The 27,919-nt window shown below is 34.6% G+C and overlaps 3 protein-coding genes across 7 annotated transcripts; all 3 read right to left on the minus strand.

Annotated features, from left to right (window-relative positions):
• Window positions 1-329: 329 nt before the first annotated feature.
• LOC123199290 lies at window positions 330-14,507 on the minus strand. 4 transcript variants are annotated; one of them, XM_044614197.1, is made up of 12 exons: window positions 14,095-14,507; window positions 13,888-13,989; window positions 11,865-11,945; window positions 10,361-10,470; window positions 10,123-10,258; window positions 9,825-9,923; window positions 2,996-3,101; window positions 2,479-2,906; window positions 2,235-2,339; window positions 1,940-2,137; window positions 913-1,242; window positions 330-720 (listed from the first exon to the last, which is right to left on the minus strand). In XM_044614197.1, the coding sequence occupies exons 1-12, from the start codon at window positions 14,380-14,382 to the stop codon at window positions 628-630; spliced, it is 2,076 nt and encodes a 691-aa protein (XP_044470132.1). In that variant the 5' UTR covers window positions 14,383-14,507; the 3' UTR covers window positions 330-627. The 4 variants fall into 4 exon arrangements, with proteins under 4 accessions (XP_044470132.1, XP_044470131.1, XP_044470130.1 ...); XM_044614196.1 differs by having other exon boundaries at window positions 2,235-2,372; XM_044614195.1 differs by having other exon boundaries at window positions 2,235-2,411.
• Window positions 14,508-15,759: 1,252 nt separating this feature from the next.
• Window positions 15,760-18,614, minus strand: LOC123199291 (patatin-like protein 1). Its single transcript, XM_044614199.1, has 7 exons — window positions 18,328-18,614; window positions 18,048-18,229; window positions 17,434-17,608; window positions 17,187-17,348; window positions 16,794-17,093; window positions 16,104-16,279; window positions 15,760-16,008 (listed from the first exon to the last, which is right to left on the minus strand). Exons 1-7 carry the CDS (start codon window positions 18,466-18,468, stop codon window positions 15,951-15,953), a joined length of 1,194 nt encoding a protein of 397 aa, XP_044470134.1. The 5' UTR covers window positions 18,469-18,614; the 3' UTR covers window positions 15,760-15,950.
• Window positions 18,615-21,130: 2,516 nt separating this feature from the next.
• On the minus strand, window positions 21,131-27,870 carry LOC123199779 (methionine aminopeptidase 1D, chloroplastic/mitochondrial-like). 2 transcript variants are annotated; one of them, XM_044614833.1, is made up of 10 exons: window positions 27,628-27,869; window positions 26,230-26,299; window positions 25,874-26,102; window positions 25,322-25,483; window positions 25,182-25,223; window positions 24,665-24,736; window positions 23,764-23,843; window positions 23,138-23,235; window positions 22,414-22,461; window positions 21,131-21,561 (listed from the first exon to the last, which is right to left on the minus strand). In XM_044614833.1, the coding sequence occupies exons 1-10, from the start codon at window positions 27,731-27,733 to the stop codon at window positions 21,416-21,418; spliced, it is 1,053 nt and encodes a 350-aa protein (XP_044470768.1). In that variant the 5' UTR covers window positions 27,734-27,869; the 3' UTR covers window positions 21,131-21,415. The 2 variants fall into 2 exon arrangements, with proteins under 2 accessions (XP_044470768.1, XP_044470769.1); XM_044614834.1 differs by lacking the exon at window positions 25,182-25,223 and having other exon boundaries at window positions 27,628-27,870.
• Window positions 27,871-27,919: the final 49 nt, after the last annotated feature.

Genomic DNA, 27,919 nt, shown 5'->3' on the forward strand with positions numbered 1-27,919 from the left:
TTTTAAGTAATTTTCAGAAGATGAACGTGGTAGTGGAGGAGGAAGTGGCTCCACTGTTCCATTACCGGAAACCCTAGCTTCATGCTCCACTTTAAACCTCAGTTCAGAGACTTCTGTCTCAGTCTTTCATGTTCAAGCCTCAAAAGTTGCAGCATTTTGGAAGAAGATGGTTCGTTGACTGAGGTTTAAACCATTCACTATGAGTGTTGGAAAACAATTTTATCATCCAAATCCAAGCAATGTTAATAATCTTGGTCCTTGGAAAACAATTTAATTAATAGAACAGTAATTTTTTTTTTAATATATGACATTTTATAGATAAAGAGAAATATAAAATAAAAATAATATAACAAACTTATCGAACCAATCAATAATTTGCTTTGCGTCAAATGCCGCTTTCTCCTACCTTTTTTCTCTTGATCTTGTTCACAAAGAATACTAAACATGATGTACAACAGAAACAACAGACAATGTTTCTGGTGCCGCACCAGAATTTTCCCATGGACGTGAGGCGATGGTATGATAATTACAACGATAGTCTATTGCACAACGCCGAATGAAACGACATTCTAAAATAAGTAAACAAATGGCAACCAGTTTCACTGAAGTTATGTATTACAATTTTACCTATGCAAATATTTGCTGTATGACAGTCTCAGCATTGCCGTTATATTGAGCAAGTAGGTGGATGGCATCAGCCCTCGGCAGATCCAGAAATTCCTGCACCCAACAATATATCAATATGAAATTAGAGACGGTTAAAATAATTACTTTGAATTGAAGAGAGACACAGAAGATAAACCTCAGATAGAAGAAAGAGAAGCTAACATAACACGGGGATAAGATTAGCAGGAAAAAATTTTGTTACTTCGACTTATATAAAAGAATAATGCGTATGTATGCTGCACTTACCATTACTTTGAGTATTGCATTTTCATCACAGACAACATCTCCAGAAGACACTTGAGATGGGCTGCTACCATCTTCCGAAAGCCTGGCATTTGAAGATGTTGTGAGTTGGGAAGATGCTTGGGTACAACTGTCTCCGTTTGACTTGGACATGACAGCCGTAGCAGCAAGGAAAGAAGTATTAACTTCCTTCAATGAATCAATCCTCAGAAGACCTTCAAAGCGATCTTTACACATTTGAAGTTTAAACCATTCACTATGAGTGTGAAGGGTAGCTCTTATTATCTTCATAAGCTGCGGTTCTTCAATACCAAGCCTTTGACCAATGGCAACCTATCAAAAAAAAAAAAACCCAAATGCTTATGTTGACATTTGATTAAAAATACGAGTCATTGATATACTACTATCTCAGAAAGTATAGAAATTGGTTAGGTATAAAGCCAAAAGAAGCAGGAACAGCGTAATTAGTAATCTGAGATAATATGACAATACTGCTTTTAGAATTCCAAGCAGAATAAGATTCATGCACAAAACTTCAATTTGTGAATAAATTAAGAATGAGAAATAGAAATGCATGCATATTTAACCACTAAACTCCAATATCAGCATCATATACTAGCAGACAAGTTTTTTATGTCACCAACTATCAGATGGTTTGTACATCTAAAACTTCCCCAAAAGAAACGATCCCTTATAAAGGAGCAAGTTACATGCTGTCTCCAGGTAAATCACTTGATGATCCACGGAGGTAAATCTTGCATGAGCTAAAAGCTACTGCACCCAAAATCACTATACATGATAATGAATACAATACATTGTATGTGTAAAGCAATGAAGCTTATGATAGTAATACTCTTCCAAAAGTTATTTCTCTGTGACCAGAAAATGCCAGCATCAGAGGCTTAAGGTATGAATAGCTGATCAATTTATTAAAAAAACATGCAGACTGAGAGAGAGAGAGAGAGAGAGAGAGAGAGAGAGAGAGAGAGGGCAATGAAATTCCGGTCAAACCATGTCAGTAACTTTATACCTGGAGTGAAGTTGCAATAGCAAATAAAGGGAAGCCCTTTACAAGTGCATGGTCATTAGGTCGGAGCAATGCCAACAAAGTCTCTTTTAAAGGCTTTAACAAATCAGGATGTCTAGCTGCTAAAGGACCCAAGTGGGAGCTTGCAACCTTTAGAGCAGCAGAATGATCACCAGAGCTGACTAGCTTAAGGAATTCAACCTAATAACAATGAACAAAAAGTGGTAAGCCGAGATAACCATCAGGTTTTCCTCGATTTTTTTGGGAAGGAAGCCATTTACATCCAGTATCTACTCACCTGCTTAAGTTGGAATAACAGAACAGGATTTTGCACAAAAAAGTCTGGATCCATAGTATTAACTTCTTCAACAGCCTCAGCAGCCATTCCTCTGCTAGCTAGCTCCTTCATCCCCAGTAGAATTTCATATTTATCATCCTTATGATTATAATAAAAAATGATATGATTTTCCATGGCCTGTGGACCAAAGTTACTTCAGGAAACAATTTATTACATTTAATAGTAAAATCTCTCAGCAGAATACCTGTTGTTCCTTTGACATTTTAGAAGAAGAGCCACGTACTTGCTTATCACATCCATTGTGAGAAACATCAGGAACATAACCAAAGTCATCATGCCTTCCCCTCCACCTCTTACGTTTATTCCTTTCTCCAGTTCCGTTGCCTCTGTTCCTCAGAACTTTCGAACTTTCAGGCTGATGTGAACCACTAGTGCTACAATCTTCATGACTGCCCATTGGCTCACCAGCAAATCGTAGTTCAACATCGGTACCTTGCATGCTGGTCACATCAGTATTATTTTCGGGAGAAGCATCCACATTAGTATTACTAATGGAAGCTTCACCATCTGAATGTTTACTTGTACTACAATCCACTTCAAGGGAGCAGTTCCTTGATGAACAACCAGATTCTGGTTGGTTAACTTTCAGAGATTTGGAAGGGGTTTGCATTCCTGATTCACACAGAATGAAAAGAAACCATCATGGTTTGAAAAAAAAAAATTAAATAAATCATATTAAGTTTGGAAATACCAGGTTTTACCAGAAGAAGATGCAAGAGTGGAATCAATAAAACCCCTATAAACACAATATTCACGAACAAGTTCATCGAGCACAGAAACATCCAATCTCATCTGGCATAACTCATTCTGCAATCATACGTCAATAAATTGGACGATGAAAATATTCAACCCAACCAAACATAGTAAGTATAAAAATAAAGACCAAGAAACTAGCCTATTTTTGGTCACCAGGAATACAAGGATGAGGGTGTTGCTAAAAATAGTTATGATGTTAAATCATTAGCATGGTGTTAGGATTAGAATAATACTGGATGGGATAATAATTGATATGATAATGATTAATATTTGAATATTAGAATAATAATTAATATTTGGAGATTAAAATAAGATTAGGATATTAGAAGAATTAAAAGAGTCAGTTGGATTGAGGAAAGAGGAGAAAAAATATTGTTTTGGTTTTGGGGCAGCTTTTAGTTGATTGAGTGAGAGAGTCTAGCCTCTCAAATGCTAAACAAGTGGGGCTGGTTTTGGGGAATGTTTTCGCTTGCATTTTGTAAAGAAGAGCTATTGCTCATTATCACTTTTACATTGATTGAAATCAAGACAAAGGCAACTCATTTTCATTAATTTTTGTTGTTAATCCTTACAACAACAATATGTTTACAATTGTTCTTGTTGGGCTTCTATCACATAGAAATTCAAAACTCAAGCTAGGGCTACATCCGGACCAAGCCAGCTTTGCCTGGCTTGGTGTTCAACTCAAATGACCCTTCCAAAGACACTGTTCATCCCGCTAGTAACACCATTCATTCCATTAACAACCCTTCGACAACATCTCTAGCCAGCTCAAACAAACCCAAGTTCAAGTTGACCATTATGGATTCAAGTAGAGCTCAACCCAACCTATGTTTCGGCTTGGCTCAAATCAATGGATACTCAACAATCTTGTTTCAAGTTTTTATACACGTTATGTTGACATGTTAACAATTAGCATTGCCTAAAGCATATAATATTATTGACACATAGAGGAAACCTATTAGAGTTAAAATATATGTAAGAAGGAAGAAAGCACGAAAGGATCTCATGAGGAGACACCTGGCAGCATGATGAGAGGGATAGATGGAAAAAGGCAAGAAAAAGAGGAGACAACAGAATATCATTCACCCAGAAAAGGTATAATGCATAAACAGTTAATGGAGGGGACCAACAACACATTAGGAGCTGAGATGGAAACGCAGGATTGGAGAAGCATTTATGAAGACAAAAGAAAAGATATAAGGGAGGGGAAAAAGAGAAAAGAGGGCAGAGAATTGTAAGAAGAATCAGAGGGAGGGTCAGCTCCAGAGGGCTGGAAAGTTATTTGTTTTTGTGGTTTTGTGATTCCGATTGTATCGACTCTTGCGGTGTTTACTTTCGTTGTATTAACTTTTGCAATGGAATATCAATAGAAGAACTGAAGGTTATTTTATAATCAATTCCAGAAAAACAATACAATATTTACTTCTTTATTTGTTTTACTACATCTCATTCAATCCCACATTACATTAGCGTTACAACTTATTTGTTGTGAGTTTTGGCTGGGATTGGAATCGTCCATGGGCAAAATACGGCAACCTTCCAGGTAGGATTGATTGGAGAGGAAGACTACCTTGGATTAACATCTCTAGGATCATCAGGTACATAACAACGTGATGTTAGAGTCGGACATGACGAGAATGGAAAGCCAGGTAGAAATGTTAGAAACAGAGGTGACAACCATGAAAGAGGGGATGGACGAGATGAAGGCGCAGATGGGGGAGCTGAACTCCAGAATGGGTCACCTAGGCTAAGATATGGAGGCGATTAAGGAATACTTGAGATATTTAAGAGAGGCCACGTTGGGCAAAGATGGAGGGGACAAAGGCAAGGCTCCAATGCAACAAGAACTTTCACCTTCATACTCAACGCCAGGGATAGAACCATCCATACCACCACCTGAGAGGACTGAGGAGGTGGAGGAAGGAGGAAAGGGAGCACACAGAGAACCAAAGAGACTTGCAGTACCGTCGACTAAACTTGTCGTTATTCGATGGAGAGGGGACATTGGATTGGTTGGCGAGGGTGGAACGGTATTTTCAAGTCAACCGCCTAACAGAAAGAGAAAGGCTAACGACAGCGGGAGTTTGTATGGAAGGGGACGCACTCCACTGGTTACAGTGGAGGGAGAAACAACAATTATTTGAAGGGTAGGAAGAGTTTAAGAGCGAGGTGCTAAGTCGTTTCCTACCACCCGACGATCGAGCACCAAAGAAGGAGCTCTTCTCTCTATGACAGATGCATTCAGTGAAGGAGTATCACTGTCATTTCGAGTTGCTTTCAGTGGGTGTCGACAAATTATCAAAAGAAAAACAACAGGTGATTTTTATGAACGCATTGACTGAGGAGATTTGATCGAAGGTAAAGCTATTTCATGACACCTATAGTAAACCCATCCTTCAGAGCTCCAGCAACCTCGGGAGCTTTGACGACATTTCCAAAAAGAGATGAAAATTTTCGATGACTCACAGATGAAAAGTTTCGTTCAAAGGTGAAAAAGGGTCTATGCTTTCGATGTGACGAACGATACGTGTTTGGGCATAGATGTCGATTTCGACAGTTATGAATAATGCTCATTGATAAGGATGAAATGGAAGAAGAAGCAAGAGGGGAAAAGGAAGATGCGGTGGTCGAAAAGCAAAAGATGGAGACCAATTTAAACGTGAGCTCAGTGGTGGGTTTGGATTTACCCAAAACGATGAAGATGATAGAGGAATTAGAAGGCAGAGAGGTGGTAGTTTTAATTGATAGCGGAGCAACTCATAACTTTGTGGCAGAAAGAATAGTGGAGAAATTGAAACTTCCTGTGAAAGTAGCTAAGTTTGTTGTGGTGTTGGGAGATAGTCATAAAGTGAAAGGATTAGGAAGATGTGATGGGTTGACTTTATTGATACAAGGGCACTCTATCCAGCAAGATTTCCTTCCCTTCCATCTTGGAGGGGTTGATGTAATTTTGGGAGTGGATTGGCTTAGTCGACGAGGGAAAGTAAAGGCCAACTGGAAGCAACAAACTATGAAGTTCCCCTGGGAAGGGAAAAGGTTGAATTGAAGGGAGAATAGTCGTTGAAATGTTTGGAGGTTTCATTTCGATCACTCACTAAAGTCATTGATGAAGAAAAAGAAAGCTAGTTGGTGGAGTTGAAGCCATCTGAGGAAAATTTATCTGGATAGGAGACAGAGCAACTAGAAATTGGTAAACTGATAATGGAATTCAGGGACGTTTTTGGGGAGCCTCGAGGATTGCCACTAAAGCAAAATTGTGACCATGTCATCCGACTAGTTAGTGGAGCACAACCGCCTAATTTAAGACCTTATAGGTACTCTCATTACCAGAAGAATGAGATTGAGAAGATTGTGCAGCTTTCTGTAGGAGTGATCCGACCAAGCACTAGCCCCTTCGCAAGCCCCATCATTCTGGTTCGAAAAAAAGACGGTGAGTGGAGATTTTGCGTCGATTATAGGGCACTAAACAAAGTTACCATCCCCGATAAATTTCCGATGCCTACTATTGATGAACTTCTAGATGAATTAATAGGCGCTGCAACGTTCAGTAAAATTGATCTCAAATTTGGATACCATCAGGTTCGTGTAAGGGAAGAGGACATCGAAAAAACAGCATTTCAAACGCATGATGGGCACTATGAGTTCCTAGTTATGCCTTTCAGATTAACGAATGCACCAGCCACTTTTCAAGGAATAATAAATGAGATTTTCAGGTCATATTTGCGAAAGTTTGTCCTCGTATTTTTTGACGATATTTTGGTGCACAGTAAGGGATTCGAAGACCATCTGCAACATCTTCGGGTGGTATTAAACTTGTTCAGAGACCATCAATTACCGGTTAACAAGAAAAAGTGCAGTTTCAGACAAGATAAAGTGAAGTATTTGGGTCATGTAGTATCGCAAAGAAGAGTGAAGGCGGATCCAAAAAAAATTAGGGACATGGAAAGATGGTCGCAACCACGAGACATTAAAGATCTTCGAGGGTTTTTGGGGTTGACTGGGTACTACTGTCGATTCGTTAAAGACTATGGTAAAATTGTTGAGCCATTGACAAATGTTTTGAAGAAAAATGTCTTTTGTTGGAATGCAATGGCACAAAAAGCCTTTAAGACTCTCAAAGCAGCAATGGTTACAATACCAGTATTGGCTATGCCAAACCTCACTAAAGAGTTCATCGTAGAGACAGACACATCAGGCACCAGGGTCGGGGCAGTCTTGATGCAAGGTGGGCGACCAATTGCGTTTCTCAGTAAAGCTTTGTCTATCAGAAATCAGGGTAGGTCTGTGTACGAAAGGGAATTAATGGCTATAGTCTTGGCCTTCCAAAAGTGGCACCACTACCTTTTGGGAAGGCATTTTAAAGTCTGAACAGATCAAAGAAGTTTAAAATTCCTCACCGAGCAACGAGTTATAGGACACAATCAACAAAAATGGTTAGTTAAAATGTTAGGATTTGATTTCAAAATCATATATCGACCAGGATGTGAGAACAAGGCAGCGGACACGTTATCAAGAAATCCCAGATTTGTTGAGGAAATTCAGTCGATCTCTGTGCCAAAAATCATGGGGGAGGAAAGCCTACAGAAGGAGACTGAGCAGAATAAAAAATTACAAGAGTTGATACAGGAAATAATATGTAATCCCACTGGGCATAAACACTATTCTTTGCAAAGAGGAAGACTAGTATACAAGGGAAAGCTAGTATTTCCCCGAGAATCCTTATTCATCCCACTGTTTCTCAAAGAATTCCAATCAACTCCACAAGGTGGCCATTCAGGATTCATCAGAACATACAAAAGAATAGCATCCATTCTTCATTAGGAGGGAATGCTCAAGGATATTAAAAAATTTGTGGCTGAATGTGAAGTGTGCCAACGAATGAAATACGAAGCCACGTCACCTGCAGGACTTCTTCAACCCCTGCCAGTTCCAACTCAAATATGGGAAGAATTATCTATGGATTTCATCACGGGGTTGCCAAAGGTGAAAGGGGTCGACACCATCCTAGTGATTATTGATAGGCTTTCAAAATATGGGCATTTCTTAATGTTACGACGTCCTTTTACGATCAAAGAAGTCGCTGAAATTTTTATTAAAGAGATAATCCGCCTTTATGGGTTTCCAAGCTCTATTGTAACAGATCAGGATAGCGTTTTTATGAGTAACTTTTGGAAGGAAATCTTCAAAGTTGCAGGTACGCCTCTCAAATGGAGTTCAACATACCACCCCCAAACGAATGGACAAACGGAGGTCGTCAATCGAAGCCTAGAAACGTATCTTCGTTGTTTTTGCAGCAGGCAACCGAAGAAGTGGCCTAAATGGATGGCTTGGGCGGAATATTGGTATAACACTTCTTTTCACAGAGCAACGGGCATGACAACTTTCAAAGCGATTTATGGGTGTGACCCACCACCACTCCTTCGATGGGTCGATGAAAGTTCCAAAGTGGAGGAGGTAAACCAAATGATTAGAGAACGCAACATAATTTTAGATGACTTAAAGATCAACTTGCAAAAAGCACAAGAAAGGATGAAGCAACAGGCCAACAAACATCACAGGGAAGTTTCATTTGAAATTGGTGATCAAGTTTTCCTCAAGCTTCAACCATATCGCCGTCGCTCATTGGCATCACACCCAAATGAGAAGGTGAGCCCCCGATTCTACGGCCCGTATGCAGTGATTGATAAAATTGGGTAGGTGACATATAAGTTGCAACTCCCAGAGACAGCCAAGATCCATCATGTTTTTCATGTATCCCAACTTAAGAGGCAATTAGGGACATCTTTGAAGAGTCAACCATTACCAGCCTGTTTAAGTGAGGAAGGTGAACTAATGATGCAACCGGAAAAGGTACTACAACACTGTTATTCAGCTTGGGGCAACCTGAAACTGCTGGTTAATTGGAAAGAATTGTCTGAATTTGAATGCACTTGGGAATTATATTCAAACCTCCAACGAATTTTCCCTCAATTACACTTTGAGGACAAGGTGTCTCTGGATAGGCGGGGCAATGTTAGAGTTAAAATATATGTAAGAAAAAAGAAAAACACGAAAGGATCTCATGAGACACCTGGCAGCATGCTAAGAGGGACAGATGGAAGAAGGCAAGAAAAAGAGGAGACAACAGAATATCATTCACCTAGAAAAGGTATAATGCAGAAACAGTTAATGGAGGGGACCAACAACACACTAGGAGCTGAGATGGCAGCACAGGATTGGAGAAGCATTTATGAAGACAAAAGAAAAGATATAAGGGAGGGGAAAAAGAGAGAAGAGGGCAGAGAATTGTAAGAAGAATCACCAGCTCCAGAGGGCTGGAAAGTTATTTGTTTTTGTGGTTTTGTGATTCCGATTGTATCGACTCTTGCAGTGTTTACTTTCGTTGTATTAACTTTTGCGATGGAATATCAATAGAAGAACTGAAGGTTATTTTATAATCAATTCCAGAAAAACAATACAATATTTACTTCTTTATTTGTTTTACTACATCTCATTCAATCCCACATTACATTAGTGTTACAACTTATTTGTTGTGAGTTTTGGCTGGGACTGGAATCGTTTGTGGGCAAAATAAGGCAACCTTCCAGGTAGGATTGATTGGAGAGGAGGACTACCTTGGATTAACATCTCTGGGATTATCAGGTACATAACAAAACCCAATGCCCATATATAACTAATGCACACTAGCTTCAAGGTAAAGGAAGGTAAACAAACAGTTCAAATAAATGTATAAAATCTTCAAACATAATGAACTGAAAAAAATTTTCCAACCTGAAACGCCTGAAATAGATCACCCCGAGTGAATCTCAAGCTTTCTACAGCTCCTTGTCTTGTAATCTTTACAGCATGCGCAAGGGCTTGTATGTCCACCTATATTTCAAAAGTAATAGTGAAAATATACTTAAAAACAGTAGATAACTGTTCTTTAATAAAAGAGGACTAACACACAAATAATGATAAAATTGTAAATCCAAGAATCAGACCTGTATGAACTCTTTTGTGGTGTTCTTTAATAACTCTGTAAAGCATCTAAAATAATTACTGCAGTACTGTAATATAGAAATCTCACCTCATCAAAAGGAGGTGCTTCATATGAACTCTCCTGTGGAGTTGCGGGGGGGTCCCGTTCCTCAAGCAGTAACCTCTCAGTAAGATCTGATATGGGTGAAAGAAGTCCCTGATGAAAGCAATATCCTTTGTGTATGCTGCACGATATGGGATTAAATTTGAAGATTAGCATCTAGATATGCACTATGGCACAACATAATCATTTAATAAGAGGGTGTTATCTAAAGCTGCCGGACTACCTTATCAAATATCTTAATGTCATCGAAAAAACTGGATCATACGCATGTAAATGAGCTCTTAAGACAGATGACATTAATCCAGCAATTTCAAACCTCCTTCTTTCTGCCCACTGAAACATGTGCATCATGTTGTTAAGGCATATATTTTATGTTACAAAAAAGAAGTTCATAAAATAACTTTCTTAGGGTAATCAATATGCCATTTAAAGGAATATTATTAATGAAAAGAAGCATTAATCTTAAAAATAAAAACTATGCACACAGTTTTAAATACACAATTGGATACACCGATAATACGTCATCATGTAATTAGATAATTTAGAATTAAAGATAAAATATCATCCAATCACATGATGACACATCGTTTATGTACCCAATTGTGTACTTAAAAGTGTGCGCACATAGTATTGCTCTAATCTTAAATTCATTTAAAATAATATCTACAATAAAGAAGACAAAACTATAAAGAGGTAAAAGGAAGATATGAAGATATCATATAAAAAAAAGAAAAGAAAATAAAGAAAAAGAATGTTTGAAAATTTTGATAATAATAAACAAGCAAGTTCCATATCTTAGTGAAAGATTTTGTTAATCGCCATTCAGGAAACAGCTATTTCAATTTAGAAAAATTGAAGAGTCAAAATTTCCTAGTTCAATTCATTAAAACCCTACACAATGAAAGTATCATCAAAGTTATGAATAATCAAATGAGCCCACTGTTTTATTGAATCCACAGCAATTTTATTGCCAGCAGCAGACTTTTGCATAAGTGAGATCCAGATTCACGGTATCTGGTCAATGGCTCAAACATGTAGAGGCGGCACTAAACAAATGCATTTACGCCTATCTATGGAATTGAATAAATTGCATTTTAGATTTCAAGAACTTAACAATAAAATTCTTTCAAACCTATTTCCCTCAAAGATTTAGTGATAATTATTTAAGCTATATTTAATATTAAACTCCAATGGGCTTAATTTAATTGCACTAATAACGGTCCCTACTCATGGAAGTTACCTTAATCTCCTACTTGAGTTTTAGAAAAATTAAGATTTCATAATACAATTTCTACCATAGGCCACTGGATGAATGCACAGAAGTATTACTCAATTAGAATACCAATTTTCACCTTGCTTATAACAATAACAAGTGATAATAAGAAAATTGTATTTCTCAATTAACAAGCAAGTGCTTGTGAGCCCCACTACCATTTTGACCCTGGGGAAGTGAAACCAAATTCAGTGCAAATTATATTCAGAAAGTGCAGAATAATTATAGAAAACAGATTCCAGTTCTCCAGCATCAACATATTGCCAACTCTAACTAAACGGTGTTGGAGCTTAATTACTATTATAAAGTCCTTACCTATAAAAGCTTAAGCTTTTAGATTGAATGATAACTTAACAATAGGAAAATAACCTCTTTTTTTTTCTCTTTGATAGATGAGGAAAAGAAAAAGGCACCACAAATGTAAAGCTATCAACAAGAACCCAATGTTACTCACCTCATTTGCTACTGGAGAAGTCTGATCATCTTTGTCATATATAAAGGCAAGAAGAACATGTTTGAATTCCTCATAAGCTTCCTTAAACACAAATATAGACATCTATCAGACAATTATACTCCAAAAAGAGAAAATGCCTGAAAATATTTGTTAAACCCAAAAGGAATTTCTACCTCAAAGATACAGAAAATAGAAGCAAACTCAAAAAGAAGAATAAAATAAAAAATTAAGAAAAAAGGAAAATGAATTTTCAAAATCCATTTATCAATAAAAATACAACCATCTAATATTACATATGGTAGCATAAAGTATAACATCACTGCAACAACGATTTAAATTAATCTTCATCAAGAAGATATATTTTATAAGAATTGTCTATCACCTAGATAATGATTTTTAAGGATGATGTAATTGCTGCTCTGTAAGTCCACCCTAATGCTGAGCCCTTCACTTTTGGAAATATGAGACCAAGTCTTTTGCTCAGTCTGCATGATTCGCCTGTCTGCTTGAATTAGGAGAGAAGACACGAATGAAAGAGGCCCCACCAGAGAAGTCCAGCCAACATCCAATTACCCTTATGCCCCACTTGTTTACAGGCTCTTGTTACACCACTTACAATCATCCAGATTACAGGAGAACTACTATAGCTTTGATTTTTAGGGCCTTTCTTTTAAAAAAAAGAAAAATTAAAGTATTGAACTGTTCAATTAGGTTCTGACCAAATGCTGATAATACAGGGATTTAAATATAGAACTAAAAAGGTGAAGCTTGAATGGATAATATAATTTAGGAAATCATCAATGCACAAAGAATTTAGATAAAGTAGAAAAAAATGGAACAGTGCACAAAGAAGAAGAAGTAGAGAGAAACATGTTTTCAAAACATCAAAATATCTCTTGATATCTGTTAATCAAAACTAGAGAAGAAAGGATGAGAATGCATAGGCATCTCTAGATTTATTTTACATTTTTAGTCTTTTCCTATTGAAAATACTAATTATTGGAATACCTACAAACCAAGAGGATCAGGAGTCATAAATGTGAATAACCTTGTAAGGATGAAAATGTCACTCTACAAATAATTGGTGACAGCGCTGCGGTTTATAGAAATCAAGAAGGGCCAATATGTAATTGTGTCAAATCAGTATAAAAAGGCCAAAATTTCTGTATTTTAAATGAGTTTTTCAGTTTTAATAAAATCATCTCTCTTTGTTTCTAGAGAATTCCATTTCTTGCTCTCTGAATAAAAAATTAGGGTTTCTTAATTTTTCTCTGCTTAGTTGATTTCCCACACACCTAAAAACAAAACAAAAGATCTGACAACATAACTATAATTTAATTAAATCACAAAAGAAATCACAATGCATGGTAAAACATCCATCAGCTGCAAATTAAGATTCTAAATGAAGAACCAGTTAAAGCTGCCAAATAAAAAGCGATTTAACCCTGGACTAATAGAGACCCAATTTTCAACAATTTGCAGGTTCTACAATTATGGGAGTCATATGCCAAAATTACAAAATAGAAACCCTAAACTACTAGCTAGCAACAAAACCATTTCTTGGGACTAATTACACTGACAACTAGGCATATACTACTTTCTGTTAATCCTCCACGAGCCTCTTCAACTATTGTCATCAGCATAATAAAATAAATAAATAGATGAGCATATCTAACAATTTAGAAAAAGCCGTTATGACAAGATACAGACTACGTACTCCTACAATACTATGTCTAGAGAGAATCAAAGGAGGTTCCCAAAAACATCCATCGAGGAAAAGTCCTGATCATAACTCCCAGTATAGATATATGATTTGGACACCAATCAATATTGATATAGTAATGCTAGTCTCAATAGTCTTAACCTTGTTGAGCTTTTCAACCAAAAGTTAAGGAATATGAGGGGAAAAGACACTCTTTCTTTCAATCATTCTAGCCTTAAGTGTTAAAAACACAAGCAATAGCAATCCTCGTTCCGAGAAAAGTGAAAGCTGATAATGCACACATAAGGGCACTGTACATACCGGATAAGCATCAAGAGCACAAGGTGCGAGAGCCGTCCTCAAGCAATTTATCGCCGATTCTCGATCCTCTATGGTTCCTCTCCTCAACAACTCAATAAATTTCTTCAAATTTATTTGAAAAAAAAAAAAGACACACAAATATCCCATACACGTTATGCCGGTGTTATAATCTAATTAATTTCACTCAACTGCATTTATAACACTAACCTGCTTCTGCAACCGGAAGAGAAGCCGGTGATCTTCAAGAATGGAAGACGCATGGGACCGGAGGAGGTCAATCGCAGAGTCAATGTCACCAGCCTCTAACGAACGTCTGATCTGGCGAATGATCAATCTCGAGTGATAAGACGAAGAGGACAGAGAGACAGAAGATGAAGACGAATTCGGAGAAGATAATGGAGACGATACAGACGATTCTTCCAATAAGTTCTCTGATTTCGCAAAATCGATAACCAGTGCGTCCAGAGCTTCCCAGTTCACGGGCGTCGACTCCATGCCTGTTCGTCGTTTGTTTCTCGGGAAGTTTTCAAGAGAAAGTGAGTGGGAAAAAAGAAAAACCTTTTTTTAATTAATTATTTAGTTTTTCGTTAAGTGTTTTGTTCTGAATAATTAGTTTTTCCATTTTGATTTTTGAGGCCAGAGGGGAAATTCCTGCCAAGGGCAAAAAGGGCGGCGAGGAGAGGTGAAAATTGGATTGCGGGATAAAATGTGCCACGTGTCGGGTCAATAATTTGTTGTAACGGCTGGTTGATTGGTGTTACTTTGTAAGTGAGATTGGATCTCGCTGAAACTGATGTGGAAGGATGTGAATGGACAAACCTAATCATAGTCAACGATATCAAAAAAGTCAAAACAAAGTCAGGTAGAGAAAGATAGACAGCCTCATAAACGACACAGTTTTGTCCGTTAAGGTCCTTGGTAAAGAGTATACATTACATTTTTTTTATTAATCTTATACGATAATTATGGTTTTGATTATTGGAGTAAAGTTTTATTTTTGTACTGGTTTAATACCGTAAAAATAGCCTAATTCAAATAAAATTTTTATAATCTCCTGTTATAAATAGTGATGTGATAATTAATATAAAAGATAATTTAATTACCTTTTATATCTTAAATAATAAAAAATTATCAAGATGATGTTAATTTTATTATAACTATATCTTTATTGTTTAATTTTTTTAGAGAAAAAATAATTTTATTTTTAATTAATATAATAAATAATATAAAAATATTTTAAAATAATTATAATTAAAGATATTTAAATCAAATAATATACTTATATTCTTTTATTACTTCTAACCAAACACAATAATTATTTATACTTATCAATTTTTATCAATTTTCATTAAATATAATAATAATTTATACTTAATAATTTTCAAAATAATATATTTTCAAGATAATTTTTAAATTTTGGTAATAAAATATTTTTCAAACCAAACTCTCCGTAATATGATTACCACATCTATTTTATATTTTTAAAGATTACCAAAATAACTTAATTTTATTATAATTATATTTTTTATTTATTAATATTTTAAGACAAAAATAGCTTAATTTTTAATTAATATAATAATTAACATAAAAAATATTTTAAAATAATTATATCTCAAAACATTTAAGTAAAATAATATATTAATATTTTTTTAATATTTATTCTTTTATTACTTCTAATTAAACATAATAATTATTTATATATGTTAAATTTTATCAAGCATAGTATTTAGTACTCTTCTAGATAATATATTTTCAAGATAATTTTTTAATTTTAATAATAAAATATTATCTAAATCAAACACATCTTAAGAGATTTTGTATTACTGGGTAGCGGAATTAGGCCAAAGATCACCATGGGCATTACAAAATGAGTAAATCTAGAACTCAGTTTGATCACTCTGAATGGGCATAATTTCAATTTATATAAATAAATTTGTATAATTTGTTTATATATATGATTTTATATTATAAAATTTGATACATCTTATTAAAGGCAACATGTAAGAAAGCATACAATATGGCTTGTTCACAGTGTTGACGGTCCTCATTCTTGTATGCAAAGACTAATTTTGTAATCTATGCCTACGTAGTTTCCTTTCCTCGGATAATTTTTTTGCGAACCTGCAATTACAGACAGCTTATTAGCTTAGTGTCTTCAAAACTAATTTACATGTGAATAATTTAAACTCTATTAAATTAATAAATAAAATATTTACATTGTGAGAGCTTGTTCGTTAGTGCCTCCATTTTCAACTGGTTCCATAATCCCACTGTCGAGGTTCACCCTGGATACAGGTTTCTTCAACAGCCTTTCACCAATCTTTACCAGCTCCTGCATGTTCTTCTCTGTCGCAATATCCGTTGACGATGTATCCCCAGTCAATGTGACATCCTAATTGTATATTTATGATTATTAATTACTACATATATATTATCACACATATACAAATAAAGGTGACAATTCAACCTACAAAACTGGATCTTCGGTCCATCCTCCCTAAATGAGGAGAGGACTTTCCAATAAAGATGATAATAGCTAAAATCTTCGTAGCTGATGATAGGGTAGACGAGGAGATAAATATATTTTTAACTCATCCTCACTCTAGCTCGTCTCCTCCCTAATTCGTCTTCTCATTTATATATTTCTTAACTATTCATATGTTGAATTACCCTTAAAATTTGTTAATTATTACAAATAAATCATAATTTGTAAAGTGAAAAGTGTGAGGAAATTTATACGAGGAAAAGGGGAGAAAATATTTTCCCTCGAACAAGGCAAAGACAAAGATTAAGATATTCAACTCCTACATAACTGAATTGTTATCCCTACAAAGGAATTAATGAGTTATTGTTTTATTAATTAAATGGAGCTTTTGAACGAGGACTTATATACGTATAAAGAAAACCTGGATCCGAAGGTAGTTTCGTTCACATTCGAGGGATTTGAAGATCAAGGACATGTGAAGGTCAACCATGTCGACATTTGCAGAGGTAAATGAATCAATTAAAGGAGAATTTCCGTCTGTGAAAAGCCACCCCAGAATTCCCCATTTTGCAGCCATTTTAGCATCGTATTTTCTCTCTATTTTCGAATTTCCGGTGCCCAGTGATATCACAAGGTACTTTTCATATTGCAGAGCTTGTGCCGGCACCTCGTCTCGATTTCCTGGGAACACGGTTCCTGTTGGCTTCAAGGCCAGCAATGTCTTCAAAACACAATCACAATCAAACAAAGTTAACTCAAAGCAACAGATTAACTCTTAATTTTCTGCAAATAGAGCTTCGACAGAATTGCTTACAGGATTATTTGCCGCCACTCCTCCATCAATGAGGTGAAACGGTGAGTCATTTCCCTGCGAATCTTTCGTTTTAAAATGGTGAGCCGGAAAATAAGTAGGCGCAGCAGAAGTAGCAATGCATATATCTGATAGCAAAGCATCTTTAGAAGCATCTGATTCTGCCTGCATGCATTGATATATAAATTTATGAATTACTTAGCTCCAAAAATATATATACAATACAGCATAAATTGAAATGAAAAATCACCAGAAATTTTGAGAAGATGGTGGGTTGAAGGAGGTTGATGTCAAAAGTTGGTATAACAATTCGGGTTAGAGCGTCGTGCAGTCTTCGATGGCCAAGTATGTCTTGAACCAGCTTTCTTAAATACTGGCCATCGTATTTTGGTCCCAATAAAGACTTCACTCTCGCAAAAATTGGACTGAAAAATCACCAAATGAAGTTAATTGCGCAGAAAATTACTAATTAACGCATGTTTAAGCATAGGTAATATTATATACACAGAATTTGCGCATAGAAAAACTACACAGACTGATATGATAGTTATTTAATAATGATGATATGGGAATATTAACATGTGAAAGATAAAAATGCATTATCACATCATTATCATATTAGCCTATACAATTTTTTTGTACACAAACATTACTGGTTTAAATATAGTAGAAGCCATTAATATAAGAGAGTATGAGTTTAAGTCTTAAGATCATAATTTTGATTTATTTATTTCTGTAATTATTGTAATTATAGGGTTGTTTATTGAACTCAGAATTTGATATGTTTAATGCGGAAGGACAATTCAACTCAGGTGAGCTAACTGCTACAATATATATATATATATAACCGCACACAAAACTTACAGGGACCGAGGAAATATTTTAGGGCCATGCTTGAGATAGAAGGGAACAATGTCTTTTGCCATGTAAAGGGGACGCCCGTGTTCGTCAGGAGCCGACAACATACTTGTTATTAAACCGCCGGTGCTAGTTCCGGCAATCACATCAAAGTAATCTGCAAGTCGAGCATTCTCTCCATCCAGTTCCTGTTCGATCCATTAAACAAGCGGCCATATAAGAAAATTGACAAGTTTTCTTCTATATAATTAACTACGTTAAAGCTTGAAGTTATCTCGGTGCATACTTGTAACTTTGATTCAAGAAAACTCAATATGGTTGCTGGTATAATTCCTCTAATTCCTCCACCATCGATGCTCAGAACTGTAATCTTGTCACCCCACATGGTCGCTTGGTTGCTGTCATCACCGAGAGAAGGCTTTTCCATGGTTGCGTATGGAAATGAAGCGAGCTTTGATGATGAATTTATGGTGAAGAATAGTACAACTTAGATGGATGAAGGAGTTAAAGTGATAGCCTGAATGGCTAAATTTGTAGATGCGTGCTCAGGATTGAGCTTCAGGTTTGGGCTGCTCTCATCAAAGTCAAGATGCCGAAAGCCGCATCTAAATTGCTCCAGATTAAGCAATGAAGGTGCGCCTGAGCCTGACCAAAACAAAAATTAACCTCACATGTCACTAAAGAGATATTAATTACAATAGAACAATACTATCTATATATATTTTTTAATTTATAAATAATATTATATATGATATTTCATTAGATAATTGAATATTATTTTACTGGTAATTCAAAATTAATTAATTATATAATAATAAATTATATATGTATCTTTTTATGTATTTAAAAGTAGATATATATAGTTTTATTAATTACAATATAAAGCAAACAAAACCTCGTATGGAAAGATATTTCCCCTAAGCTCTCTTTCTATGAATTTTATGGTTAAAATCGTAGTTGGATATACGTATAAAATATTTATGAACATAACCATCTTATAGAAACATTTTCATCCATGAGGTTTAGAGAAACTTTGATACCCAGGTTTGGATGATTCTTTCAAAGATAAAATTATATGTACCCAGTTTTAAAAATTTAAGTGAATTTTTTGATGATGTGTCATCGTATAATTTTTAATTAAAGATAAAATAATTTTCAATCATGTAATAAAATATTTAATTATATACTCAAAACTAAATACCTTTAACATTGTTCTTCTTCCATTTGGTGACATTTATCTACTTATTGTTAAAAAAGATGAACAAAATATGTTTAAAATGTCACTATTCCGGACCAAAAGCATATATATATTTTTAGAACCTATGGATCGAAGTGGTAGTTTTACCGAAACTCATGGTGAATTTTTGTAATCAATTGGAAGGGCATCCTAAAAATAAAAAGCAGAAAACACATGGGGTTTCAGTAAATGGCCCTTTTTATGGGCAACATTAAAATGGAGAAAATGTTATTGCAAGTTGCCTAAACATGGGGTTTTATTGGTATAAATAATTTAAATAGGATCATGATTGATAGATGTCAAACTACAAAAGTGACCGTTAATTTAAAAAAGAATAATTAAAATGATGTATTAATAAAATATTATTATATAATTAAATATTATTTTATTATATAATAATAATATATATATATATAAAAATTATATATTAAAAATAAGTGTTCAAAATTTTATTAAAATCAATAATTATATAAAGAAAAATTGATGATTAGAACAAGGATTGACGAAGAGTGAAGACAATAGTTATGATTAGGGTTAGATTTGAACTAAGTTTGAATTCGACTCAAATAAGCCCGAAATGAGCCAACCCTAACCGAGTTTGAACTCGAGCTACTCGTCTGATTTTTCAATTAAAAATTTTGATATAAAACAACATCGTTTTAATCAATATGTATTAAAATAACGTCGTTTTAATAACAAAAAACGAACCGAATTAAATTCAAACCGAGTTTGAATTTGGTTTTCGTGAGCTCGACGAGCTCAAACTTGAACTCAAACTTAGCTATATATTAATCGAACCGAGTTTAAATTTGATTCGATTCGAATCTAACCCTAATTATGATTATTAAAAGAAGACAAATAATATTAGATATACGAAATCTTAATGAATTAAAGGAAAAAGCAAAAACAACAAATTTTTTTTTTAACAAAAATGACAATTTTATTAAATACACCCAGCCTTTGATTAAAAGCACGCTTTTATATATATATGTTTTGAATACATCTAAAATATATATAATAAGATATTATCATATGATTTAACGTTATTTTATTTTTATTATCATATAATTAAATATTATTTTATCTTTAACACGTTATTTGTGTATACATAATTTTATTTTATCATATGATTAAATAAATTTTAAATAATTTTGATGTATACTCATGTGGTTAAATATCATTATATGATTAGATCTCATTTTATTTTTAACATGCTATCAATGTACACATAATTTTATTATTTAATTAATACATTTTATTGTAACACTTTTTATAACAAATTTTGCTTGTAAACGCTATATATGACCTAATAAGTAAGCAATTGGTACCAATTTGATAACTAATAATATGTGATAATAAAATTTAATATTATTTTATCTATACTCAAAATGGCACGGTAATATGGTTATAGAAAGTTAAAAAAATAAAAAAGAAAAAAAAATAATACCATATATACAAATAAATTTTACTAATTTATTATATAATCTGATATAATAACATGTGATTAAATCATTTTAAAATAATAAAAACAAAAAATAAATAATCATATCATTCAATTAGATATTGACACCTAGATAAAGCGAGTCACCACTATGTTTATCTTTTGGATTGTTAGATAAACTGAAAAATCACTAAATAGTCTCTGAAAATCTCTTTCTTCTGAGAAGCCTAAACACGCAAATCACAATTGATGCATATGAAACAAAATACCTCTAAAACAGGCAAGAATAAATGATGAAGAACACTCAACAATCAAATGCCGCTTTCCCATAAATATTGGATCGATTTACTGCGTACAAGTTATTCCATTTCCACAACTGCAATGTTGCATGCAATTCTGGGACTCCAGATATTGATGAACCTGTCTTTATTAGTACAAATATACTCATTTACAGTAATCATTCTGGACCCAGCAATTTTTTTCTTAGCCGAATGTCCATAAAAGAATTGAACTACCCTTTGCATTAGCTTAAATGGGGGGAAAATAAAAAGTATATTGTGGGAACTAACACAACAATCAACAAGATGGTTTTATGTTTAGAAGAATTATGATAAAAAATTAATATAAAATGCCTATCCAACCTTAATGGAAGGAAATTCTCCAAATGGGCAGATCTGTGTGGTCCGAATTCCAGATTTAACACTTTGTCAGAATCTCAGCACCATCCTGAGTAATTAGAATGGTGTGCTCAAATTGTGCAGACAGGCTCCCGTCCTCCGTCAGAACTGTCCAGTTATCGTTCCACATAATAGGATTAATGCTACCTATTGTCAACATAGGTTCTGAACAAAGTATACATTGTACACAACAAGGGAATCAGTATTCAATGATAGATTAAAAAGAACAGAATTAATTTTGGCATTAAATCTGTAAGAACACGAGAGTAGAAGGAATACTCAAAAACCTAAAATCCAGATATATCTTTAATTCTTACTAGTTCAATTACTGTCAACTGAAAACAACTGGGTCTAACCATGGAGAAAAGAAAAACAGCTGAAAAGTGCTTGTTTCCAGCTCCTACTTCCTCATGAATATCTTTTAACGACAGTAGTCCTTTTCCATCTTCTCAATGTCAGAGCATGTGATAACAGCAGCTTTTGAAAGCAACTAATATATTGCAGCTAATGATATAAATCCACTACACCCCCAACACCTACGACTATTCTAAAACTTTCTCCCGAGTCAAATTTCGTCTTGATTTCATTAAACCATGTTTAATGTTTACCCTAAAGATATGTCAACATCAGCTCAGCATGTACTGGATCAAAATGAGGATTATGCATGCATATAAATAAAGTAGATAGATCAATTATACCTAAACAGCTTTGAAGAAGGATTGTTTAAAGGAAAAGATAATATAAATATGCAAAGAATTTCTGCCTCATTTATCAAAAAATAAACAGAGAAAAGTATAATTTTCAGCTGGTGTACAGCTAATAATATACACACTGTGCACAACACCTAGAATAAGTATCTTCAAATCTAAAGAAGAAATAATCTTAAACAGATACATAAATGAATGACCTGCTCTTTTTAAGGTTGCTATCATCACACAAGAATAATTAAATCAGTCTACAGGCGAATCTTGAATTCAGTACATCCATATCACAAGCATAAGAATAAAATTGCATTACCGATTGTGAAAGTTTGATTCAACACCATGCGCCCAAGATCATTGTTCCCTGAAATGCAAAAGGGATATTTATTTATTTTAAACAGCATAAGCTGAACCTTCAAACAGTTTCTGTATGCATGCATGCATGCACACACAGAGAGGCCATATGAAGAGAAAATAATTTCTTTTCAAAGAACTGAATTGATAAGGATTCATCCCACATATTTAATAGCTATTCAGAAGTTAAATTTATGCTGGCATTGCATATGGCTTCCCTAGTACATTATCAGAACTAATATACCATAAATTTTATCAAAAAATTCAAGTGGTACACAAAACATATAGACAAGAAAAAAGGAAAGAAAGCAAACCACAGATGAAACAACCATCCATAATTAGACGGGTTAATCAATTCATAGATATCTATTATTTGAAAGATACTGAGAGCATTATGCTTATGGTAGACCGTGTTAGCTGCAATTATATTAATGATGCAATTAAATTGACTGAAGAGCACAATAAAATGAATAAATTTGTCCAGTATGGAAGAGAGTATAATAGCATAGCACATCATTGGCAAGTCCATCTCCACTAGTCAATTGCTACAGCAGTCTGATGGCGAACCAGGCAAGAAAAACAACATTTCAAACACAACCAGTAACAAGAACATACCGGTAACACGTAAAAATAGCCCAGACTAAAAGACAAACATATCATGAAGAGATAGAGCTTAGGATAATTACTGTAGTGTGAAACAACTGGATCAGCATGGAAAACACGTCCAACCCCATGACCAACAAACTGTCTGACAACACCGTAATTGTATTTATCTGCATGGTCACTTAAGAAAACATTTATTATGAGTGAATCTAAAATAGAAATGTGGCATTCGTTATCAATAGAAGTTAAAATGCTCATGATGTCTGCAATGATTAAGTGGCAACAAGATGACAATACTATCGTTGATTTATCGAATGAACATTGCAAAATTTACCATCTTACTCTAGCCACAAAGCATATGCAGACAAGCAGTTGATCCGTTATAGTTATTTGAACAATGCTCACTGTTCCATCTTCAAGATTTTTAAAGACCAGCACAAGGCCAAAAAATTTCAACTTGGTGATTTATTACAATGATTCTTAACTTGACTACAATAATTTGTCAAAGAATATGGGAAACTTAGCTTAGGACCAAGACAAATTGTCATACCCAGAACTTGGTAACACAACCAAGGATCTTATTACAACTTCATTTGTGATAAATCAATTCAAAGGAATGTGTTAGATATACTTTAAGCATATCCATGAATTTGGTTGTTCATAATGTATTTAGCAACTAAAGAACAAAGACCACAGCCAGTTTACTTACTGAATGGTTTTGCCAATTTTCTTGTACTCCACTCCAGGTGCACATACTGATATTGCTTTATCTAGGCATTCTTTGGTTACCTACAGCATGTACTCAAAGGCTGTAAGCACAATTATGATGAAGAAATATATACTACACGAATAAAAAATTAAGCAATTATTCTCTAGAATCAAAGTCACTAAGAGAACATTTAACAAGAACAGTAACTACCAATAAACGAATGCTTCAAAATATGTCAACTTGCAACATAATGGATTGGAAATATTTGGCTCAGCTGATCATTCAGTACTAATAGGCAAAATGATTGGCACAACCAGGAATTTCAAGACTCTAGGTCTTTATCTTATATAACTATGTCACAACAGCATTGAGACAGGTATTGGTCTACTATATGGATATTATCTAGAACAACGAGGCAATTCATAATTATGGGTAGCAGAGCAGAAGCATCAGAGAATAAGTAAAAGTTAGTCACTTTTCAAGTACCCCTTTCTTTCCAAGTCCAGAATTAAAAATAAACCACAGTTAAAAGAGATTGTCAATGGCAATAGAAGACTCAATATCAGTTGAGTCAAGTGTCATACTAGGGACTAAAGTGTGTCACAAGCTTATAAGGATTTAAATCATAAGCTGAGATTGCAGTCAAGCCATTACAACCCATAAAAGATAATGAAGAATCACTGCATGAAGCAACCCAATTTTATTTCATATATATCGTATGCTAGCCAGTAGTAAAAGAAATTATTTTGTGGTACCCAATTGATCTTAAGAGCATCTACACAGTGCTGTTAAAAAAGAAATGATTGAGTGAAGACATAGAGTATATCAGATTTCTTGGACAAAACCCACATATGAAGATAAATTATAGAACACTCGAGAGACTGAAGCTCTAGAATGTTACCTTCACCAGATTTCTGGCTTCATCATCAACATCTCCACAAAAAAAAGTTGCTGAGGTATCACCATGATAACCCTGCACATTATAGTTGGTCACCAATTAAACAAATCACAGAAAATAGAATTTACATAAAAATCACCATGGTGAATCAACTTTAAACAATTTAAAAGACCAGGTGACTCTATTATATTGAAAAGATCCCGAGGATGTAGCATGAATTCATCACTAGCTGTCAGTTCACATAAAACAAGAAAAGCAGTAGCCACCACACCAAAGTGATGAACACAAGTCAACATATTTCATAAAATAGCAACAAAATAAATAAATAAAAAGGTCATAATAGCAATAGATAACAAGAAACACATTTTGATTAATAGCATGAAACACAGTCAAAGGACATGGGCTTTAGGGCACAATTAATTGTGACAGTACAAATATACATACATGCATATATCTTATGTTCTTATCCATTTTATTCAAATTATGCATGACCAAAAACTGCAAGCAGATATATGCTTACATTTAGGTAAACCGTAACATCAATATTAATAATATCACCATCCTGCAAAACAAAGCCCATATCATACTTTTTTTAATCCAACTAAAAGATGATGGAGCACCATATAATTAAGCAGTATAAAGAACTTAAGTAAAAAGGACCTCAAGTTCACGGGAATCTGGTATTCCATGGCAAATACATTCATTCACTGAAGTGCAGACACTCTTTGGAAACCCACCATAGCCAAGAGGTGAGGGATAGGCTCCATTATCTATAATCATTTGGTGAACAGCTTCATCAATTTCATCTGTTTTGACACCTGGCTGCCAAGGAAACAAAACCAAAATTTTTCAAAAAACGTAGTATGCCCTATTCCCTCCTAGAGCATGGTCAATCCACGATTCATCTCTACTTACTCATCGAATGAATGGAGTTTAACAACGATAACGAAATTTGCGGTGGTGGGAAGAGGGAAATAGAAAAGATAAACTTAAAAACAAAATGATTTTTCAAAATCAGTTTGCAATCTATCAGTTCTAACTCCCATGAATACCCATTAACTCAAAAGGAGGAGTTGAGGAGTACATACAGTAGTCTGACAGTATCAAAACAAAATAAAGTAATAATGATCCAATATGGTAGTTAATTGAAATTTGTTCTAAATGTAAGAAAACCTTTAGTGGACAACAAAAGCCAAAAGAATCATTATTTACCTTCACCAATGTTCCAGCATATTCAAGAACCTGTGCAGCAAGTCTGCCCGAAGCTCTCATGCATTCTATCCCCTTCTCATCATGCACTTCAGGTCCACTCGCAATTCCAGGAGCTTGCCAAGTATTGACATACGGAGGCCTTGGTATATGATCTGGAACAGGTCGAGAAGGAGACAATTTCCCAGGCCTTAGTCTCTTACGTTTTGTGTTTGGAACGTCATCTAGATTTCTGATGATTAAAAAAGAGTAGCTTTCAGTGCAGAGTTTGATGATCTATCTACATGAATAGGTATATTCTTGCCTACGATTGAGTGAAATAGCCCAAATGCAGACACAAACACCCTTTTATGGCGTACCTTCTATTAAACAAGAGGTTAGTTAAGCCAGAAAACGTTCTAGGTAATTGCAATGACACCCATTTCCTTCCTGTGTATAAGAATTGCAAAATGCAAGAGAAAAAAAAAAACAATTCAAGACGTTCTCCCAAAAAAAAATAATAGTAACAATAATAAAAGATATTAATTACAATTTAAAGCAGCAGTTGAGTTGTTAAGGAGCGGGAACCTAATACACAATTCTTAAAACATATATCTCAAGCAACAGAATTCCAGAAACAAAAGCGTCTATGATTTACACAGATTCTTCTTTTCAATGAATTCAAGTACAGTGGAAGGAATAAACTATCAAATTTTATCGATGTTAATGCAAGGTAGATTGTAGGGTACTAGCACCAGCAAGTAACTTTTAAGCATATAAGAAGAAAAACAAAGCGCTCTTTTGTGAATATGCAACCTTTGTTAACATTTTGATTCTCAATTTTTTTAAAAAAATTCACAAGATCCCTTTGGTGTCATTGAGCATGTGACTTTGGAAAGTTGATAGACGAGGTATCGCAAATGATTCCTACTGTAGCACTACATTGTTTGACTTTGACTGAATTGGTAAATCATCAGTATATCTTACTTTCTAATAAGTATTAAGGGATCTCATTGCCCAACAACAGCAAGACACTAAATAAGGGGCACAATCCACCACCAAGTTAATAGCTCATCACTCCAACCTCCCATTGGAAGCATAGTATTTCAAGAGCCAGAGAAACCCCATCATTCTCTTCTACAATCCCACACTGATACATGGAATGGACATGGAGGCATAAAAGTGGATACTTAACCTAGGATAATTAGCTCCCATTGGAAGCATACTACTTTGGGTTTAGTCTAACACCACCATAGACAAACAGAAGAAGAAGAATTCCATTTCCAATGTGCTACTGGCTTGTTTTAATGAAAAGGGTTACAAAACTAACTTGTCTAGTGAAGAAACAGACTTAATTTTTTAGAAAACTAACTTGTCTAGTGAAGAAACAGCCTTAATTTTTTCTCATTACCTACCCATAGCACCCATTAATTCAAAAATCATCCTAGATGATATAAGACTTGTATTAAGAAATAAAAGTTCACATCAGTTCATCAAAGAGGATATCAAATACCAACAGTAAAGATACTCATCACCAGCTCTTGCTACTTGAAAACATCTTTTATACATCATAAACATCTTGTACCTTCACTTGCTATCTATTCACACAACGTAAACAGTCATTTCGTAAAATTAGCACTTCACACGTCATCGCCAACTACTATAAAATTAAAACCCAAGTTTCAGAAAGAACGGTTCAAAGGATGATGTGAAAAAAGATTGCATAGAAGAAGAAAAAACAACAGAACACAAAACATTCAAAAAATTGACGGGCATACCTAAGTTGTAACCAAAAACCTGATCGAGAGGTTGATTTGAGTAAATATATCGACCACCCACAAAGGAAGAAAGGATTTTGTGTTGCAGAGACGAAGTTCCTAGCATTTTTTGCACTTGCACTTTTTCTCCGTTCTCTACCTCCCTCCTTTTGTTATCCGTTAAAGCCCTTTGCTTGCTATCACTCTGTGGCTCCTTTGTTGGGCCAAACTAGGTCTATTTCTTCCTATATAAAGTCACCGCCCATGCGTAAATCAAGACCATTGCATTTTCTATATGAACTATATAAACTAA

This window comes from Mangifera indica, chromosome 16 (assembly GCF_011075055.1).
Source record: "Mangifera indica cultivar Alphonso chromosome 16, CATAS_Mindica_2.1, whole genome shotgun sequence".
NCBI classification, from domain to species: Eukaryota; Viridiplantae; Streptophyta; class Magnoliopsida; order Sapindales; family Anacardiaceae; genus Mangifera; species Mangifera indica.